The following is a 15,000-nucleotide window of genomic DNA, read 5'->3' as shown; positions in this document are numbered from 1 at the left end:
TAATAGAAAAATGTAAAAGGAAGTCACGATAAGAAAGGGTAGAAGGACGTTATGGAAATGAAAAAAGTGAAAGGACGTCATGGAATGGAAAAGGTAAAAGGATGTCATGAGACACTACCGCTAGTGTTATGGGGTCCTTTGACTGGCCAGACAGTACTACATGGTATTCCTCTCTCTGGTTACGGTTCACTTTCCCTTTGCCTACACATACACCGAATAGTTTGGGCCTATTCTTTGCAGATTCTCCTCTGTCCTCATACACCTGACAACACTGAGATTGCCAAACAATTCTTCTTCACTCAAGGGGTTAACTACTGCACTGTAGTTGCTCAGTGGTCACTTTCCTCTTGATAAGGGTAAACAAGATATTTTGGCTATGGTTAGCTGCCCTTCTAGGAAAAGGACACTCCCAGATCAAACCATTGTTCTCTATTCTTGGGTAGTGCCATAGCCTCTGTACTATGGTCTTCCACTGTCTTGGGTCAGAGTTGTCTTGCTTGAGGGTACACTCTGGCACACTATTCTATCTAATTTCTCTCCTTCTTGTTTTGTTAAAGTTTGTATAGTTTATATGGGAGTTATTTATTTCAGTGTTGTTACTGTTCTTAAAATATTTTATATTTCCTTGTTTCCTTTCCTCACTGGCTATTTTCCTTGCTGGAGCCCCTGAGCTTATAGCATGTTGCTGTTCCAACTAGGGTTATAGATTAGCAAATAATAATAATAATAATAATAATAATAATAATAATAATAATGATAATAATAATGAGAATGAAGGGCACAAACATTCCCTTGAAATGTAAAATATGGGAGTTCGAAAGTCTGCTGATTAAGGTACGAATGTTGTGGTGATGCATTTACGCTGGTTCATCCATGATCAATGAATGAATGACACTGTTTAATGTTTATAGCTAATCCTTATTTGGTGAAACTGCTTAATGATGCTGTGAAGGAAGGCACACACACACTTTTCAAGACCATTCATGTCCCATACGGCATCTCTTTATTTCAAGAATATTTTATATACCTAAATCCATTATCACCCTCCTTACTTACAGTCGCTATGATCATTAAATCATTTATTCTTGTCACGTATTCCTTTTGAAACTTTCCCTCTGTCAAGTATACCTTATAAAACCTGGTCAGCCACTCAGTCATAGCGTCATCAGTGTATATCTTGTAATTGCTTGGACTCCCGGAGTTTTCCTTTATTCATCCTCTTAATCTTTTTTCTTATGTATATATATATATATATATATATATGTATATGTATATATATATATATATATATATATATATATATATATATATATGTATATATATATGAATATATACATATGTATGTGTTTGTATATGTCATTAGTGTATATCTTGTAATTGCTTGGACGCCCGGAGTTTTCCGTTATTCATCCTCTTAATCTTTTTACTTATTATATATATATATATATATAATATATATATATATATAATATATATATATATATATATATATATAATAATATATATATATATATATATATATATATATATATATATATATATATATATACATATGTATGTGTTTGTATATGTAGAATACACACAAATATGTATGTGTGTATATATATATGTATATATATATGTATATATATATTTATATATATATATATATATATATATATATATATATATATATTAACTGAAAACCACTATTCTTTAAAATGTGTATCCTTTAAAATTACTTCTTTTATACCTTGAAAACCTGAAAATTTAGGAAGCGGATTCAATTCTAAACATTTTAGCAGTATTTCCGTATATCATAAATTACCCATAGGAATATTTATATCCATTCAGATTGATGGATGATTCCGAATATTAGCCGGGCGTTGATTGCTATTTAAAATAATTATTGCGTTAAAGGGATTAGTGACTGAAATGTTTACTCTTTTACGGCGATTGGGAATGGCATTTCCATAACCTGAATGCTATTTATCGGGATCGTATTTTTCGGTACTGAAATAAATTTTGAATTTTTGTGATTATTTTTTTTTTTTTCATTTGGTAAATGGTGGATTTTTTTTGTGTGAATTTTTTGGACGCGTTTTGATATGGATAAGTGATATATTTTTTTTTTAATAGCATCATCATATCTCCTATGTAATACAGAGCAAGTGTCGGGCTATATATATATGAATATATATATATATATATATATATATATATATATATATATATATATATATATATATATATTCCGGTCACGTTCACCCTTCTCGTATGTCACTTAAGGGGAGAGGGAGTAATCATGCCCCGGTGAGGGGTACCCCGAGAGGTACACTTGGAAACCACAATTTCCAAAAAATTGCCGAAAGTGCCGTGTGATAGCAAAGGGGAGAAGATAGGAACGGGCAAATCTGTATGTGTGCATATCTATATTAGTATTTAGTAGTCAGTTTTGTCGGGTCGCGTATTTTAGTTTATTGATAAAGAAAGCTATATTTCATCATCACTTTTGTAAATTTTTTTTTTTTTTTTTTTTTTTTTTTTAATTTTTATAAACTTCTTTCAAAACTTTTCCCTTCCTGTCAAAGCTGAATTTAAATACACATCTTCGGTTTCTTGTTAAATGTTTTCTTAATTTATGGTTCCTTCTCCATTATCTTCGTTACCTTTTAGTTCTATTAACCTAGATCCACTAGTGTACGCGACCCTTCAAAAATGACGTCTAAATAATTAGATAGACATGCATACACATGCATACGCAGATTCAACCCTTCACACTCCCTCCCAGTTACCTACTATAACCCGCTGGTTCGGCAATTTGTGGGAGAGTTTGGTTTCCGAGTAGTACATCTCGATGTACCCCCTCTCACCAAGGTATGATTACCACCTCTCTCAACTGAGCGTGACAAGATATATATATATATATATATATATATATATATATATATATATATATATATATATATATCTTGTTGCAAAGCTCACGTTAACTCAACTTTTTAGGCCATCAGCCTATATAGGTATTGCATCATAAGGAACTGGCTATCCATTGATGAATTTCGACAATGATTCCTCTATGGATTTAGTCAGTTTATGAGACGACTGGCGAAATGTAACTGAGGCCCTTTGCGTCAATAGGAGGCGTAGGAGGATGATATATATATATATATATATATATATATATATATATATATATATTCCCAGATACTTGCTCATTGATATATATAGAGGAGATTCTTGCTTCATAAGTCTTTATAGTATATCTGAAATATTTGATTTAATATTGTTAGTTTTTTAAATATTTTATTTTAATCGCTCATTACTTCTTATATCGTTTATTTATTTCCTAATTTCCTTTCCTCACTGGGCTATTTTTCCCTTCTGGACCCCTTGGGCTTATAGCATCCTGCTTTCCCAACTGGGTTGTAGCTTAGCTAGTAATAATAATAATAATGATATGTATATGTAAAAACACCTTTTTCTTTTTCTCTATTGATTTATAAGTCAAGTCACTTATTCTTGGTGAGTATTCAAGTGACCATATCCCGTATCTAATTCATATTTAAGCAATAGAAGTCATCATTTTGTTTGTACATAGACTCTTCCTAATATAGAAATGCAACTCAGAGAATCTTACTTTTTTTTTTTTTTTTTTTTTTTTGCCATGAAGTTGTCGTAACTTAATTATTTTTTTTAGTCAGTAAGAAAGAATGTAACATTTTTTATTTCTTATTTTTTAGTTTTACGAAGTTGCCCAATTCATTCCAAACAATCCTTACACATGAATCTTTTTTTTTTTAATGAGAGCAAGGAAGAAGATGCCCGAAAATTTGTCTGTTTTTTAATTTTATCAATTTTTGGGGTAAAAGGGCATTTACCAACACAGCTTTCGTATAGGCCAAGCCCCGTGTACAAGCTTTCCTAAAAACATTTCTACAAATTCCTAAAAACTAACAAAATTATTTTTTGTATTAAAAAGAGATATCCAAAATAAATGTTTACGTAAACGAAAATAACCAAAATGTCACTGGGCATGAACAAAAGAAATTTCAAAACCTGTTTAGTTCACAAACAAAGCATCACCTGTTCTACACTTTATTTATTTATTTTTTTCATTCTCGACGAAACCGTTATATATATAAACTCTTCAACAAAAACTGACAATAAAGTTAGAAAACGTCGAGTTCACACACTCACGTCCCCTTGATTTAAAAATGCCCCGAACAAATGTTGGTGGCATCCATGTTGAATCTCACTGAATAGGAATCTACATCCTTTTTGGCTATCGGCTTTGCTGCATGCAACAGCGTGTATGAAAACTATACATTTTATGTGACGAATGTAAAGGGAAGCGGGATCCCATTATGCAGTGTCGTTCACAGCAAACATTGGCGACGAACATGTAGGACGTGGAGCGTGAAATGTATAGGAGAATTTGTGTTGAGCACCTGAGGGAATTATATTCAGTGGTGGGTGTTTTTATGTAGCTTGTTGATTTAGTGTATGCGTACTGCAATTGCTTTAGTTATCATCATTATCATTACTTGCTAAGCTACAACCCTAGTTGGAAAAGCAGGATGCTAAGGGCCCCAACAGGGAAAATAGCTCGGTGAGGAAAGGAAAAAAGGAAAAATAAAATATTTTAAGAATAGCAATAACATTAAAATAAATGTTTTCTACATAAACTATAAAATCTTTAACAAAACAAGAGAAAGAGAAATTAGATAGAATAGCGTGCCCGAGTGTACCCTCAAGCAAGAGAACTCTAACCCAAGACAGTGGAAGACCATGGTACAGAGGCTATGGCACTACCCAAGACCAGAGAACAATGGTTTGATTTTGGAATGTGCTTCTCCTAGAAGAGCTGCTTACCATAGCTAAAGAGTCTCTTCACCCTTACCAAGAGGAAAGTAGCCACTGAACAATTACACTGCAGTAGTTAACCCCTTGGGTGAAGAAAAATTGTTTGGTAATCTCAGTGTTGTCAGGTGTATGAGGAGAGAGGAGAATCTGTAAAGAATAGGCCAGACTATTCGGTGTCTGTGTAGGCAAAGGGAAAGTGAACCGTAACCAGAGATTAAGATCCAATTTAGTACTGTCTGGCCAGTCAAAGAACCCCATAAGTCTCTAGCGGTAGTATCTCAACGGGTGGCTGGTGCCCGGGCCAACCTACTACCTATAACAATAATGAGAGAGAGAGAGAGAGAGAGAGAGAGAGACTCTCATGAAGTGTATATAGTATATTACTGTATATATCATCATCATCATCTCCTACGCCTATTGAAGCGAAGGACCTCGGATAGATTTCGCCCGTTGTCTCTATCTTGAACTTTTCAATCAACACTTCTCCATTCATCATATTCTACTTCAAGCCTCATAGTCCTCAGCCATGTAGGCCTAGGTCTTCCAACTCTTTCTAGTGCCTTGTGAAGTCCAGTTGAAAGTTTGGTGAACAAATCCCTCTTTGGGAGTCCGAAGAGCATGCCCAAACTATCTCCTCATCATGAGGAGTAATCTCGAGTAATCTCTCTCATAGTTTCATTTCTAGTCCTGTCCTGCCATTTAACTCCCAAAATTCCTCCGAGGGCTTTGTTCTCTACAAAATCTGCTCAATATTGTTTCCTTGTCATACCACGACTCAAGTCCATACAATAACACCGATGTCACTAAACTGATATATAGTGTGGTTTTTATATGTAATTTCAGGCGATTTCATTCCCAAATTTTACTTAACCTAGCCATTGCCTGATTTTTTTTTCAATCTTTCATTAAACTCAAATTCCAAAGATTCTGTATTAGATATCAGGGTTCTTAAATATTTGAATGATTCCTCCACATTAATCTTTTCTCCCTCCAATGATATGTCATCTTCCATTGCATATTCCGTTCCCAACATCGCTGTCCTTCTATTTATCTTGACCCCAACCTTATGTGATATTTCATGCATCCTGGTAAGCAATCTTTGCAAGTCCTTTGGTGTTCTGCAAATAAGGAGAGCGTCATCAACATATTCGAGGTCAGCTAATTTCCTGTTACCAATACAGTCATGAGCAGACTTAATGAAATTTACATATTTAAGAGGAACTTCATAATAACGCTGGACTCTCCACAAAATTGACCAGTGCCCACTATTCATAGTCCACAAATGGCATCAAAAGTGGATTTATCCTACACAGTGCTGTACCACGTGTCTCAAAAAAAAAAAAAATGGAAATTTAGTCAGTACAACTTCTACCTTTTCTAAATCCTGCTTGTTCATCTCTTGAGTTTTTCATCAATCTTTTTCTCCTAGCTCGCATTCATCAGGTTTTGCCTCTTCACGCCAGTCTACAAAATAATAATGATAATATATATATATATATATATATATATATATATATATATATATATATATATACATATATATATATGTATATATATACATATATATATATATATATATATATATATACATATATATATATATATATATATATATATATATATATATATATATATACATATGTGTATGTATGTATGTATGTATGTATGTAGGGAGGAGTAATAACACTGGGGGGAAAGCTTCAGGATATTTGCAAAGTAAACAGACCAGAATAACAGAAAAAGGGTGTATGCTAATGGTAATAAACTTAAAAAGAATATCATTGGATGATATCCCGCGCAACTGTGTATGAGATTAATTATTGTAAGTTTTCGCCCGTCACAGCTATCACAGTCACAGATTAAATGTGGTATTACACGAGAGATTTCTTCTGGCTTCTTGGAATCTATTTGTGGCAAGGTATCTGTTACGTACGGACAGAAAGGCAAGGTGAATGTAAGTGACTTTATTCAAGAAGATAACGAACTTATATACAAACAGTTGAGGGTAACAATGGCATAAAAATTCAACAATGCGGAACATGCAATGGAAAGATCTTGCTCTCTCCCGCATTGATAATATAAAAACCTATTTAAGATTGCCACTGCATGGTTCACATTGTTGGAGTTTATGTGCCATTGTTACCCTCAACCATTTTCATATAAGCTCGTTATCATGTTGAATAAAGCCACTTACATTCTCCTCGCCTTTCTGTTAGTACAGTACCTAACTGATACCTTGCCACAATGAAAAAAATAGAACATAACATTACAGCGTGTATGAAACACGGGCACCTACAAACAGTATTACCATCTGTGATTACCAATTGTTCAAATATACTAGGCTGTTTGTTATTATTATTATTATTATTATTATTATTATTATTATTATTACTAGCCAAGCTACAACCCTAGTTGGAAACGCAAGATATCTATTTGCTTTCTGAATGACTAAAATTTCCACTCCTTTCAAGGTGAGTTTATATTCATACCTTTAAGAATATGTTTGTTGTGTTGGTACCACTGCTCATTAAGCCCCTGAAGGTGTGCTTGGGATACAGGTCGAATGGTTTGCTTGTGTTATTGCGCATTTATGTAGCATAATGAAATGAGGTCAACTGAGTAATATACGTAATGGCGCCTCAAATCCGTAAATAGTTTTACCAATTTCAAGGTTTTGCTTGGTATTCACTAGGTTTAACCTTGACCTTAACCTCAACCTCTCTCTCTCTATTCGAGAGAGAGAGAGAGAGAGAGAGAGAGAGAGAGAGAGAGAGAGAGAGAGAGAGAGGGAGGTTATCGTTAAAACTACTCCTTAAAAGAATATCAGTACTTAAAGGAAAAATGGAAGTAGAAAGAGAATTCCAAAATCTAGCTACGGAGCGTGAGAAAACTCACCAAAATGTACAGTTGGACACAGGAATTCCAGGTACACCTCGTTCTGAAGGAGTGGACCCAGCCACACCATTACTGTTCGGCAAGTTGTCTTTAACCCTTCCCACCCCCCTATGCCATCTCTTCCTACACTATCTGTTTGGTTACTCGCCGCGAAGTAAGGGTGTGACATGGTGCACCTCTTCGGAGTGAGGTGTGCCAGGGACTCATGTGTCCAACTGTACAATCAGAGAGCTGCAGATGTTCACGGTTCAAACTCGGTCAGGCTACAGAGGTCGAGAAAAAAAAAGTCAAGATCTCGACTGCTTTGAATAATTCGCTTCTTCAATTGAGAAATATAGATTGTAGACTTCGTTAATCACGTTTCTTATCGTCTTCTTAAACTGAAAATACAAAACATGTTTTTAAGTTTATCACGTTTGTCACTATAAACAATTTCGTATTAGCCAAAACATCGCCATGTGATGAATCACTTAGTTTTGGTAATAATACCATGAAAGGTTTTAAAGGTTTTAAAGGTTGCTCATGAAGGGACAGTGACATTACCCTATCGAGCAGGACAATGCCATAGAGACTGACCTTTTATACATATGATTAGCGCCCAAGCCCCCTCTTCACCCAAACTAGGACCAGGTAGGGCCAGGCAATGGCTGCTAATGACTCAGCAAATAGACCTATACGCTCCCCCAAACCCCCCATCCTTAGCTCACAAGGATAGTGAGGTTGCAGCGACCAAAGAAACTACGAGTTTGAGCAGGACTCGAACGCCAGTCTGGAGTTCACCAGTTAGGGACGTTACCACATCGGCCACCACAAAAATCTTGCGTCGACTAAAAATCTAATTTAAAGTTGTAATGCTCTCTCTCTCTCTCTCTCTCTCTCTCTCTCTCTCTCTCTCTCTCTCTCTCTCTCTCTCTCTCTCTCTCCATTCCTATTTTTTGAACTACAGGAAGATACTCAGAAGCTAAATGCAATCGCTCTGTTGCTAGTGGACCGAGACATCTAAAAATTACGTACCAATTTTTACGGAAATTTGACCGTTGATGGACCGCAGGATTGAATTTTGGTATAGAACCCGATCTGGACATGGGACTTGGGTTAGTTTGCGTGAGCGGGCAGGAGAATCGGGTTTATGAACGGCTGGTTTGCTGGGGTTTTCATCTATTATTGATTTAAGGCTGTGTTAAAGTTCAAGTATAAGCGAATGAATGTTCAAAGGGAACATTTTCTTACTTGGTTTTCCACTTTCCGAGTTGGGATACCTCACTGTAGTGAAGGGTTTTGCGTATCACCATGATCAGCAAAGCTGTACTAGCCAGGGCAACCCATACTACGTCGGTTTGCTATGAGCGATCAGAAGAAAATCTCCCACCATCACCAACCCGCACTATCCAGATGGTGATGAAAACTAGCCTAACCCGGGACATGAATTGACATGCCTGAGGCCTTTTTCCTGCAGTGGGCTAGAAACCGGTGTTGGTGTTGTCGCTAATTTGCCCCGTAGGAAGAGAGGAGTGGGGGACAGTATCATCTGTACACGTCAGCTCCTAGTTGCACTTACTTTTAAACGATTTTTCTTTACCACGGTTCTCACTTACTTCCTTCCTTATTACATTTAATTTTTTGCTGCATATTGCTGCTGCTGTGGGGGGGGGGGGGGGTGGTTCCTAGGTTGTGCTCGACGCTGAATGGCCTTGCCGGCCCCATCGTCCGGCTGTAAGGCCAAAACTAATATGTCCAAATCCATTCAAAAGTGGTGTCACCATGTTTATCTGGAAATTGTTTACTGTGGTTGGTATTTGTTACTATTAAATTCTCCAAACTTTCAACTGGGCTCCACAAGGCACTAGAAGAGTTGGAAGACCCAGGCCTACATGGCTGAGGACTATGAAACGTGAAGTAGGAGATGATGAATGGAGAAGTATTGATTTAAAAGCTCAAGATAGAGACGACCGGTGAAGTCTAACAGGCGTAGGAGGGGATGATGATGAGGATTTATTTGTTATTCACATTGAGTTAATTTGTTATGAATACAGCAATTTATTTTGATTATATATATTCTATTTTCGTTTCCTCCTTTTTGTCTTTTTTACTCGTGAGCAATTTAATTTATTGCTCAAGTACCCGGTATACTGACAAGTTCCGTAAGTATACTTTTGTTTTGGTGCTAATCTTCTAATCAGAGAAATTAAGCAGCTTTCCATATGACTAGTTTATGGCTAGAAGCCTCATGCATGTGAAACACTTGATGAAAAATGAATGTATATTATTATTATTATTATTATTATTATTATTATTATTATTATTATTATTATTACTACTTGCTAAGCTACAACCCTAGTTGGAAAAGCAGGAGGCTATAAGCCCAGGGGCTCCAAGAGGGAAAATAGCCCAGTGAGGAAAGGAAACAAGGAAAAATAAAATATTTTAAGAACAGTAACGAAATTATCATAAATATTTCATTTATAAACTATAAAAACTTTAACAACACAGGAGGAAGATAAGGAAGACAGAATAGTGTGTCCGAGTTTACTAGTCTTTTACTAAGGAATCTAAGATCTTTATTAGCACCTGGAATTCTAAGGTACAAAGTAAGCTCACCCGATTACACCCTTCCTGGAGTGGAGATTCATAAGAGTAACGTCCCTATGCATGTGAAATTCAACGTCGATAAGAGAATGGAACATACTCAAGAAATTGCTAATCCGGTTATCGTTACAATCAATCAGATAAGTCAACATTGCAAGATGTCCTCTCGAAATAAGATTGATAGACTCAGACGATTAGGTGCGCCGCCTCTATCAGATTAGTTATCAGTGGTGGAGTTGTTTCAAGCACTGATAGACACGAGAGATGTATCGCGCGGGTCTTTAGAGTGGCCTGCTGTGTCTCTTCAGTCATTTCACTCTGTGCTGTGAAATATTTCATTCAAAATTTTAACTTGCACTTCCCAGGATCGAAGTTGTAAATGAGGCCCCCAGACGAGAGAGAGATTCGGATGGTCTTCAGATTTCTGAGGAAGAAGGAAGCCCAGAGAAGGAAGAAAGAGAGATGTGAATCTGTCTGCTACTCTAAGGCAAGTGTTCAAAGGTCATGTATGCGAGCAAGGAACAGGTCATTGCATTGTCCTACAATGTCCTATTTCCATCCAATTAGGACCATGGAGGACCAGACAATAGTTACTCACGATTCAGGGGACTATTATGAGATGGGTACCTTTGAAAGCGTCCTGTTTTATTTATTTTTTAAATATATTTATCTCAATAAGGCTAGTACAGTGGTAACGTCTTTGCCTAGCATTCGCATGGCAGCAGATCGATCCCAGCCCGAGACCGTGAGTTTAAGATGTTTACTGGGGAGACCACTGCTGTTTTTGGGCACCACAGTTGGGGGTTGGGTTTGCCCGTGTGACGTTCTGGTGAGCATCTATTCGGATGAAACGAATTGAAACCAGAAAGATTAAGCTTCGGCGAATTTAAATATTTAGAGTCGTCAGCCGATCTAATTTTGCTTGTTGGTTTGAAGTGGTCTCATGCAGAAGTATTTATCTAAATGGTAAATGGCAACTCTGTGACCTACATTATGCCTCGCCTCTCTTTGCTTAACAGCCTCCCCAATGGTCTTTTCTTTGCCAGAACTGAAAATTACTTTAATACGATGCTGATATTAGACGCTTACAGCCACCTTTTTGTTTCACGAATATTTGTGATGTTTTTGTCACGTTCTGTATCAAATCGGCGCTTGTTCTCCTTTGTAAAGTCACTGAAATAATTAATTAGATCAAGGTCTCTCTCTCTCTCTCTCTCTCTCTCTCTCTCTCTCTCTCTCTCTCTCTCTCTCTCTCTCTCTCTTTGTGACGTCACTAAAATAATTATTTAGATCAAGCTTCCTCTCTCTCATTGTAACGTCACTAATTATTTAGATTAATCTCTCTCTCTCTCTCTCTCTCTCTCTCTCTCTCTCTCTCTCTCTCTCTCTCTCTCTCTCTCATATATGTCTGCCATCTTTTCCATCAACCCGCAGCACATAGAAAATAATGATCTCTTGAAACATTTTCCACCGCCCACTGGAAAAAAAAAATAATGTGAACTGTGGTGTGTCATAGTGCTGGTAGGAGGAGGGAAGGGGGAGGGGAAGGGGTTAGAGGCGTTCAGGGGGTAGGGTGGGGGGTTATAAGGGCTAAGGAAAGGAGTAATATGGGAAAAGTTTTCGTGAGGATCAAGTCATGGTATTATCAGGGTTCATGGCCGACGAGAGACTGCCCTTCCCTTCCTCTCCTTGTCTCCCTTCCCAGTCTCCTTTTTTCCCTTCCCTCCCCTTCCTCCTGTTTATCTCCCCTCTTCCCATGCAATCTCATGAGGGCCCCTTGAACTGAAATTTTTGGCCCAGTGCCAAATTTTCCAATCTGCATGGATGGAACACCATATAAGATTTTTTTTTTTTTTTTGACTTTTGACGAATTGTTTTGGAATTTCTTCGCCATTACAATTCGGCAAAAGAAACGAGATTTTATTTTGTGGGAATCATTTTGATTTGGCAAATGTGTTATTCGGCGAGTAATGAAGTTGTAGTGCCCATTGTTAATAACTTAATGGTGTAATTGACAAGAAATCACTGATTACAGTTGAGGTTCGTCAAGTGTTTATTTTCTTTTTATTTACACTTGATTCTTTCGCTGTCTCTTCCGTTCTATTTACACTTGATTCTTTCGCTGTTTCTTCCGGTCTTGCTCTGTTATTATTATTATTGTTATCACATGCAAAGCTTCAACCCTAGTTGGAAAAGCAGAGTGCTATAAACCCAGGGGCTCCAACAGGGAAAATAGCCCAGTGAAGAAAGGAAATGAGGAGACTACAATTTAACAATATGAAATATTTTAAGAACCAACATTAAAATAAGTATTTCATACATAAACTATAAAAACTTGAAAAAAACAAGAGGAAGAGAAATAAGATGGAATAGTGCTCCTGGGTGTACCCTCAAGCAAGAGAACTCTTACCCATTACAGTGAAAGACAGTGGTATAAAGGCTCTGGCACTCATATTTCACGGTGATCTTAAACCTTTTGGGAGTGCATGACCACTGGTGCTGCGACTCCATATACTGATAATGATAAAAGGAAATATTCATAAGGTCTTATAACAGTATTTCAGAATATTTTTACTGGTTATAACAAATATATTGTATAATAATTCTGATTCAAATGTTATCATGTGTGGGGCTTGAAGTGCTGCTGGTGAGGGATTGTTTATTCAGCAATTAACCTCGTAGTTGGGTACTGCCCTCAGTGTACCTCACGTTGCGCACTGTACGCATTACTCGTTTATCTTTACTGCGCCCCTTTGTCCACAGCTGCACCCAGTTTTTAGCTGATTTCTTCGTCCCTATTCAATCTTACTGTCACACCTCTGGGTTTCTCCCCACTTGTCCTATGGTCCTGGGTGGCCCTCCCGGACCCAGTTCCAGGTCATTTTGTCCAGATTTTACAAATCAAATCAAACTAAAGGCCACAATATGTTGATGGAAATGAAATGAATCAGCAGTCGGGTTGTCAAAGGAAAATTGCTGCTTCGATGCCAGAAATTCTCTGTTGGATCCTTGTTTCTAACCTTGACCCTTTGATCAGTGACCTTATCTGGATTGTGGGACAAGAAAAGCACTTACGGGATTACGACAAGGTCAAGAACCGTTGGAAAGGAAAGGCATTGTCGGCTTTAGATGTTATTTATCAATTTCATCAAAGGCTGCAAGATTTTTCATCATGTTGTTTGGAGGAGTTTTATATTCTTGTTATTATGACGTTACTATTGTTATTATTCTTATTAAATTAAATGGAACACCGTAATATGTCTAAAAATTATTGTTTTCACATTTTTCCTAAATGACCTCTTCAGCTGAATTGTCACTTTTGAGAATATTGCTAAAGCTCCTGACATTGAATTTACGATTGTGATTGTAGATTTGTAATACCTAACATTATTATTATTATTATTATTATTATTATTATTATTATTATTATTATTATTATTATTATTATCATCATCATCATCATTTTGACTCAAAGTGGGATCTTTTTCCCCTCATTTTCACAGTGAATAAGACTATTCTTACTATGCGGCAATTCTCCAAGGAACAAGAAGGAAGTTACTGGCTGGCCACATTACCTTAGTGGTCTCTTAGGCCAAATTAAGGGCTTACAATGGTCCACGGGGCAGACATTAGAGGAAAATCGGCCAGTACATGTCTAATTGGTGGAGAAAATTGCAGGGATAAACCGGTTTATGAACTAATGCTTCGATATGCATTATTATACAACCTCTTTGAAATTTCTAACTCTGGTTTAATGGCAGACATTGCATATTCTCTCGTTAAGTGTCCGATTTTTGAAATGTGGTTTATTCGCTCATGTTTGGTGACCCTGTTAGATCACTGATGTTTAGAACTCTAGATTTTATTCGCCGACGTTTTGCGATTCTGTCAGTTCACCGATGTTTAGAACTATATTTTATTCGCTGATGTTTGGTGACCCTGTTAGATCACCGATGTTTAGAACTCTAGATTTTATTCGCCGACGTCTGGTAATCCCATTTATTTACTGATGTTTGAAATTCAGTTGTTTATTCGCTGATGTTTGGTTATCCTGTTCACTGATCTTTAGAACTAAATTTTATTCGCCGACATTTTGTGATCCTGTTAGTTCACTGATGTTTAGGCTTCTCTATTTTATTCGTCAACATTTTGTGATCCTGTTAGTTCACTGATGTTTAGAATTCTATTTTATTCGCCAACATTTTGTGATCCTGCTAGTTCACTGATGTTTAGAATTCTCTATTTTATTCTCCGATATTTTATGATCCTGTTCACTGATGTTTAGAATTATATTTTATTCTCCGACATTTTGTGATCCTGTTAGTTCACAGATGTTTAGAATTCTCTATTTTATTCTCCGACATTTTGTGATCCTGTTAGTTCACTGATGTTTAGAACTAAAATTTTATTCTCCGACATTTTGTGATCCTGTTAGTTCACTGATGTTTAGAACTAAAATTTTATTCTCCGACATTTTGTGATCCTGTTAGTTCACTGATGTTTAGAACTAAAATTTTATTCTCCGACATTTTGTGATCCTGTTAGTTCACTGATGTTTAGAATTCTCAATTTTATTCTCCGACATTTTGTGATCCTGTTAGTTCACTGATGTTTAGAAATCTCTATTTTATTCTCCGACATTTTGTGATCCTGTTAATTCACTGATGTTTAGAA

At 36.5% G+C, this 15,000-nt stretch overlaps 1 protein-coding gene across 2 annotated transcripts in view; it reads left to right on the top strand.

Annotated features, from left to right (window-relative positions):
• LOC137651323 (beta-1,4-glucuronyltransferase 1) overlaps positions 1 to 15,000 on the top strand; it is a 700,820-nt gene that overhangs the window by 7,660 nt on the left and 678,160 nt on the right. The window contains exon 1 of one of the 2 annotated variants that reach the window (XM_068384600.1): positions 10,602 to 10,813. The exons of the other annotated variant lie outside the window; for it this stretch is intronic. Within the exon in view, the coding sequence (XP_068240701.1) occupies positions 10,706 to 10,813 (108 nt within the window). The 5' untranslated portion in view covers positions 10,602 to 10,705. Of the gene's footprint in view, positions 1 to 10,601; positions 10,814 to 15,000 lie in introns of those variants that run through there. 2 annotated transcript variants of the gene reach the window in all.

This window comes from Palaemon carinicauda, chromosome 12 (genome assembly GCF_036898095.1).
Source record: "Palaemon carinicauda isolate YSFRI2023 chromosome 12, ASM3689809v2, whole genome shotgun sequence".
NCBI classification, from domain to species: domain Eukaryota; kingdom Metazoa; phylum Arthropoda; class Malacostraca; order Decapoda; family Palaemonidae; genus Palaemon; species Palaemon carinicauda.
This window is presented reverse-complemented; position numbering and strand designations above follow the sequence as displayed.